Source organism: Brienomyrus brachyistius, chromosome 12 (genome assembly GCF_023856365.1).
Source record: "Brienomyrus brachyistius isolate T26 chromosome 12, BBRACH_0.4, whole genome shotgun sequence".
NCBI classification, from domain to species: domain Eukaryota; kingdom Metazoa; phylum Chordata; class Actinopteri; order Osteoglossiformes; family Mormyridae; genus Brienomyrus; species Brienomyrus brachyistius.
Genome location: NC_064544.1, coordinates 22,852,838 through 22,860,624, shown reverse-complemented (window position 1 = coordinate 22,860,624; position 7,787 = coordinate 22,852,838). Strand labels below are relative to the sequence as shown.

General features: G+C 37.9%; 1 protein-coding gene across 1 annotated transcript; it reads left to right on the top strand.

Moving 5' to 3' along the window:
* Positions 1-517: 517 nt before the first annotated feature.
* msx1a (muscle segment homeobox 1a) lies at positions 518-2,500 on the top strand. The gene is made up of 2 exons (XM_048971765.1): positions 518-1,044; positions 1,425-2,500. Exons 1-2 carry the CDS (start codon positions 615-617, stop codon positions 1,841-1,843), a joined length of 849 nt encoding a protein of 282 aa, XP_048827722.1. The 5' UTR covers positions 518-614; the 3' UTR covers positions 1,844-2,500.
* Positions 2,501-7,787: the final 5,287 nt, after the last annotated feature.

Sequence of the window (7,787 nt, the reverse complement as noted above, 5' to 3'; positions counted from 1 at the left end):
AGAACAGTACAACTGCAGAACAGACTCGGTAAATAATGCTTCATAAATAATATATGACGAGATGGTCAATATATATATATATATATATATATATATATATATATATATATATATATATATATATATATATATATATATATATATATATATATAAACAGAAACAACGATAGTAACGGGAATCACATCAATTAGAATAACGACAATAAAATAATTCAGTACAGTTACAACGTAGAAGTTTATATATCATCCTGCAGCCTCCGTCCTTTAGACTCGAATTTTCTCCCCGTTATACACTATAGTGCTTTTATTTCTAACATACATTTTTATTTATTCCCAGTTGTAATATTTAGTTTAATTGTTTACAATCGCAATACCGACAAATAACCCAGAAGTACAAGTTTACTGGCAAAACCGTGTAAAAGCGAGCGGAATGACCAAGCCACGCCTACCATTCCGTTGATTGGACTACGCTCTCCCCTGCCTGCCTTAATAAATGCCCTTCGCTCTAACTTAGGAGAAACGTGACTATGCTGTAAGTGCAGGAGGTCTTCAGCCTCTGTACCCAATTGCATTTTAAGCCCTGTAGTAGTAATTTCAGGCAAGATCGTCTCTGTATGGCCCCAAGTATCGCTATGTCTACATTACCAATTGGCTTGAAAGCTGAAGATTCTTCACGTGGTGTCATCGGCGGCAGGAGCGAGATGCAGACCAATCTGAACATGTCAAGCGAAGAGGAGACGGAGAAGCCAAAAGTTGCAATTCTTCCCTTTAGTGTCGAGGCTCTCATGGCTGATCGGAAACCCAGCAGAGACTTGTCAGCTTCTGATGGGACGCCTGTCGCGGGGACATCCCATGCCCTGAGTCCAAGAAGGGGATCGCTAAGTGGAACAGAAACTGCGGTTTCGCCGTTAGGTATGGGCTCGCCATTTTCAGTGGGAGGAATGATGAAAATGCAGGAAGACGCACTTGTCAAATCAGAAAGCCCAGACAAACAAGACAGAACTTCTTGGATACAAAGTCCTCGGTTCTCGCCTCCTCCCGCAAGTAAGTTTGTTGCTGATGTATGTAAACTCTCAAAATAGAATGGCGGATGTAAATATAATATATTTAAAAAAACATCTAAAATGCTGAATGCTATATTTGGACCAATCACAAAATTGTTTTAATACACGTCAAATAAATGTTATAGCTGACTAATGAGTATTACAAAAAAGCTGTCCGGCGCATTGGTAAGTCATTCAAAGCAAATCACTGTCAGTGTCAGATGATTATAAATGTCACATTTATCCGTTTTACGTTACTTTAAGCCATTCAGAATAACCCTTTATTATAAACACCCATCTCACATCCATAGCACGAGCAATTTGTTTTGCATTTCTCCCAAAGGAAATCTAATTAATTTTGTCTTTCTTTGCTTACTTTAGGAAGACTTAGCCCGCCCGCCTGTCCCTTGAGAAAACATAAAACTAATAGGAAACCGAGGACCCCCTTTACCACATCGCAGCTCTTGGCACTGGAGAGAAAGTTCCGACAGAAGCAGTACCTGTCAATCGCCGAGCGGGCCGAGTTCTCTAGTTCCTTGAACCTGACTGAAACCCAGGTCAAGATCTGGTTCCAGAACCGGCGGGCAAAAGCCAAACGCCTACAGGAAGCAGAACTGGAAAAGCTGAAAATGGCAGCCAAGCCGATGCTGCCCCCAGCATTTGGGATTTCGTTTCCCCTCGGCGCCCACGTCCCAGCATCGTATGGAGCATCGCACCCTTTCCAGAGGCATACCTTACCGGTGTCGCCCGTTGGACTGTATGCCGCACATGTTGGATACAGCATGTATCACCTGGCCTGAAGAGCAAGGCCGCGCTTAATAGGAGCTCTTGCCGAAGATTTCAAGCTCCGCCAGCAAACAGGAGTGCGTGGGGAAAAGAGACTCAAAAGTGTCGTATCTCCAATGTGTAATAATTGGACCAGTAGTCTAATGCGGGAAAAAAGTAATATAAAGCGAAACTCATTTTGGCTCGAGCAGGTAATATATTTTGGCAATTGCACACCTGTACTAACGATGCCATGCCTGACCATGCCGTATCCGATCTTGTATCGAGAAAACACGGAAAAACAATTAAACTAGAAACCCGCAGGCGTCTTATACGGCTGACGTTTTATAATACCACTGTCTTTAATGGCGTTGTGCCCGAACAGGCCTTAATCCCCCAAATAGCTTGTGCTTTCACCACTAATTAAGGTAATTATTACACTCTAAATCTAGAAAGGGTCAAGCAATTTTATTTGCATTCTTAACATGCAAGAAAAAAGTGTGGGTTTCTAAATTTGATAAGCAGCTGTTTGCTCTTTCGTAAACCATAGCATTTTTAATTTAACAGCACTGTCTGTTTAATAACTGTTCCCTTCGAAAGGGATTTGTGTACTGTAATATACTGTATATTTGAAAATATCATCATTTATATTATGAATATATTTCTTAAATAAATTAACAATAAAAAATTTATTCTTTTTCATTATGGTAGTTGTCAATGTTGATTAAAAATCCTAACGTCTGTGCATTTCGACAAAATTCACATAACTAGTTCATTTTTTTGTTACGCATCATTTTTATGTACCGCAACATTCACGATTTCAACAGGAAGTGAACGACTGATGAGTGAGACACCACATACAGCTCGAAATGAGATTACATTTTAGCGCTGCCATTGACTGCTTTTTAAGGGATGCGACTAAATTATGAAACTCACATTGTTTTCTTCGACGTTGCCACAAAACTTGTGTCCCAGTACTAGTATCCCACGTACCACGTACAATGAGCTGAAAACAAAATTTTATATAAGCAAAGACTTGACACATTCATTTTTCTTTGTCCCAAGTGAGGAAAGTACAATTATGCATGGGTGTGAAACGCGGATTATTAAGAATCCCATGTTTTAATTAAGTCAGCTTTGAATGAAATCGAAATGCAATAGACACATCTTTAACAAAAAAGCAAATGTGCAGTTTTCCCAAAAATACTAAAGCTTACTTGCATGTTTGTTAAATTATAGACTAGCATCTATTTTTAAAACATATTAGGCATCTCCTTTTCATTCTGCTTCCATGTTGAGTATAGAAGTAGTAAAAATGCAGCTTTTATTATATGGTTCCATGATTATCTTCCATTTATAGGGACTTCCAGAGTTGAAACATTTATTTTGTTACTCTAGATGTAATGACATAAAGATTCAGCTATGCAATTAAGATAGCAAATGAAGAAATTTCTCAATACATATCCTTAATCGAAGTTTATTTATCGACTATACGCCGATTTGCATTTGACGTTTGGGGTTTATATATGCGAACCACCAGTCCACGATTTTAGCAGTTTAAATGTTACAGTGTGTATTTAAACTGTCACGTATCATTTCACTGAACAAAACCCGGAATGTATTTCTACAGCTGTTACCTATTGCTTTGAAATAACCCCCATAGATTTTCTTGGCGCCGGGCAAGCTCAGAGGGACCTTACGAGTCAGTGGGGCTTCAAAAAACTTGGTTAAATTAGAGATTGGATCGAGGCCCGAATTATTAGGTTTGAGTCCCATTACACTGTCGTTTAGATATTATATTATACAGGTAGTATTCCTTGTGCTTTGGAAAGGCGACTGAAATCCTTTACACTCATGTCGTGGCACAGTGGAAACGATACAAGTACTGTATATTTCTGCATTTCAAAAATACTTTTCTAACACTTAAAAATAAAAACAAGCTAATTAGGAATAATTACACTCCACGCTATGTATTAAATTACTTTTATTACTTTTACAAGGCAATTTTCAGACATTCCTAAAGTTTTAGGTTGAGGTTAAATTGGAGCGATATAATTGCTGTAATGAGCAAAGACTGTCTTCCGCAGACTCACGTTGGCTCCAGTTAGGCTGTAGCTGCAGGCAAGGCGGAACTTTTATCATTTAGAAAATGTCAATGAAACTTTCGGCATCTGAGATGCGCAACAGTTTTGTTTTTTTTTTCTCTCTCTCTCTCGCTCACTCACGCATTCGCAGCTTTTATACTACATACATGTCCCGAGCCTTATCATTTAGGTGACTAAATTACAAATTACATGTGAAGTTACATGAACATGAATAAGTTATGATGAGGAAAAAATACGAGCAGAGTGTTAACCGGTATCATTTGTAGTACTGCTTTTTGGAATGAAGCCCGATCTATCACAGACAGCTGTCAGATAGACAAGGCTTTGCAACGTGACAGGTTTCGCTCTAGGCACCAGCTTGTCCTCCCTCTGGGGTAGAAGTCGCTCCTTGCTCAATTACACCCAGGAGGGAACAATTAATAAATAAGTAATGACAATAAGTTGAGAATCACACGGATGAGCGCTCGACCTGAAAAGAAAAGTTCACACAAAAGAGTAAAAAGATCTGTCGGTTCTTTTCAAGGGAATCCCCCCTCCTTTTTCTTATTCCCCTCTTCTTGCCCGAGGCCGAAGAGAAAACAAAACTTACTTTTGTTTTTATCAACCAAAAGATCACAACGGGTAGTTAGCAGAGAGAATCACTATTTTCCTTTCTACTCGTGGTACTTGGCGCCACGTAGACCCACGGTTGGCGAGAGCCCCAACAGCAGGATAACGATCACACGTCGTTTACCGAACACCAAAATCCATGTATTCAGTTGCATGTGGAATGACATCTTCTGCGGGAAGACATGTGAAGAAAAAATATTCAGTTTAGCTAGGCCTTTGCCGCACGCAAGAAAAACATAAAAGGTCACTTGGACATCATGCTTAAAAATCCGAAAAGCATGCGATGCTTTCCTCGCAGTTTGCTAAATAGCAGAGTAGCCTTTATGATATAATGTAGATTCGTGTTTTAGGAGTTTCTATATACTGTAGCAAGGATAAACGTCTAATATTCTCGCCCATGGGCACTTTTTAAATTGCTTTTTAAATGCGATATAAGGGATTTCAACTGGGCAAAGTCTTATAATAATAATAATAATAATAATAATAATAATAATAATAATAATAATAATAATCATAATAATAATGATAAAGATACTTTAAAATGGTAAAGCCCTCAATATCCCAGATACACAATCAATACAACATTTATCATATACCATACAATCATTTCATATTTCAAATCAATATCCCGACCTGTTTCCATCTGCAAGCCCATTTTTGTGTGTTTAGCTATGTAGTTGCGTATATCATGTTAGGATTTTCTTCCTCCCAAAGCTGCACTTGGAGTGATTAGTACACACTGTATAGCAAATGATGTACCGTATTGTTCTTTTATTAAAATACCACCGAACGATTTAATTTTCACAAAAATGTACACGTTTTTCATGTATAAAGTATGTAGCGTTCAGGTTAAAATTAACGAGATTACAGCCGGTTTCACGTTTGACATGATATGGTGATATTTAAAATCAAATCTATCGACGGATGGGCAAGGTTTTCATCATCATTCAGCAATAACTGCACCCTACATGAAATACAGAAAGGACCAGCGATTACGCGTGGAGGAGCGAAGATAAAAAGAAACTCTGAAGAAACTCTGAACATCGTTAAGAGATTTTATACCGATAAAGGATCCGGCAGAAGTGCTTCCTAAGCCCTGTGGGCTATTCAATATATATATTTTAATAATAATTCTGTTGTTTAATTTGGCCTAGTCACGTTTAGGGCATGTACATAACATTCCATCACATTCTACTTGAACACAAAAATCACGTCACCCATGTATGATTTTCTTTCTTTTAAAAACACTCTTTTTAAATATAGTTTTAACAAATACTGCAACGGTCAAACTTCTAAACAGCAAACGATCCCATTTCTTATTATTTTAAACGATTCAATCGCATTAATGTGTCAATGCGTTCGTGAACGCACCTTGTCATAGAGTACAATTCTTAGTTTTTCCATATTTTTTTTAACGGGTTTATTATTCCGTATCAGTTTTATATCGAATTTATTTTTAAATGCTTTAACTTTTCAGCCGTGACTGCTGTTATCGCTATACAGCGAATTTAAGAACCCAGCACAGCACTGCGGAAGAATTAAATTATGATAAGAAACATCTTAGACTCTTAAATACTGAGGCAAATAGATACTAAATAGATACTAAAGCTAACACTGAAAATATATGTCGTGTATCAAAAAACATTTTTAACCTGCGATAATATGATATGAGACACAACAACGTCTGCCACTATTAAAAAAGAACAAGAATAGCAGAAACAGCAACAACAATAACAACAACAACAACAACAATAATAATAATAATAATAATAATAATAATAATAATGTTTTAATACTGCGAAGAATAATATTGTTTGCACTTTAAAATCTAATGGACATGTATCAAAATACAGTGTTGGTTTTAAAAAGTAGGAAATAGTAAAAACTCATACGGCAGTAATGTATATTATTATATCTATTTATCCTTTTTTTATTACTTCAAGGCAGGTGTTGGAGCGCGTGTATGTGCGATGTCCCTGGATGTGTGTGCCTGTGTGCGCTCGTGGACTGCGGGGGAGGGGGGGGGGGTTGTTTTGTACAAATACGATGGCACCACCTTCTGTTGAAAAAAGGAATCGGTCGGCAGACGCACAAACGTAGACGAGCCGGCTCCGAAGTCAGCTCAGGACAGTCTTAAGGAAAGGTTTCAATAATATTTAAAGGTGCAATGAACACGCCGAATAGTATTATTTTCAATAGGTAAAATTCAATTCAGTGCTCCTTATTAATTCACATTGCCCCCCACTCCAGTAATGTCGGATCTCACTGTAAGCCTACAGCTACCTAGTCTGGATTTTGTGATGGATTATACATGTTCTTTGTTGAAGGTAAGGTGGTCATTTTCTTTACCGAAAAAAACACTACAACTGAGAAATTCCAAAATCACAATTTATTCAGGAACAAAAATGAGCTTCACTAGCCATTGGGGTCCCTTATTAAGAAATCTTGTTATATACAGTGAATGTTCATTATTATAAGACAAACTAAGTAAGCAGTTATTCTTTCAGAAAATGCTTTACAAGAGATTTACAGTTTCATACAATATTTACAGGTAACATCAGGAGGTAATTTTCAGTGTTCTCCCATTAAACATTAATGGAACATTAAAATTACACAATTTTTTATACAAATTTTCTCAAAAGGTGAGACAACTGCTCAGCTGCCCGTGTCAAACACCCATTTTATCACACATTAACGGACTGGCTTCTACAAACTGCTCTTCAATTAGCTGCTTCAGCTCCACCGATGTGTGCTAGATGACTCATGCGTGCCGCAAAGACATGGGAAAGACACGGAACAGGACTCACTAAATAGTGCGCAGCATGTGTGTGAAGGGTTGGACTGGCCATGTGGAATTCTGGGCAGTTTCCCAGCAGGCTCATGTGAATATGTGACTATGAAATTCAGAATGGGGACTGCAAAATTTACCTTGGAGGGACCCCAAATTCCAAGGTAGATTTTTAATAGAACAATCCAGTCCCGGTGAAGAGTCATAACGGAAGTAGAAGAGCAACAGATATTTATGATATAGCAAGTAAGCAAATGTCTGCTAATGTGCATGTTAGCTTAATAAATCCATTATAAACCCACTCATCTAGTACAGGGTCATAGCAAGTCAGGAGTCTATGTGAGGCGGCACAGGTTTATACCCGGAATGGGATTTGGATCCATCATAGCACAGACACATGCACTATGGTCAAGTTAGAGACTCCATGCAGTTAGCCTAACTACATATCATTATACTGCTAAAGGAAGCCCACATGAA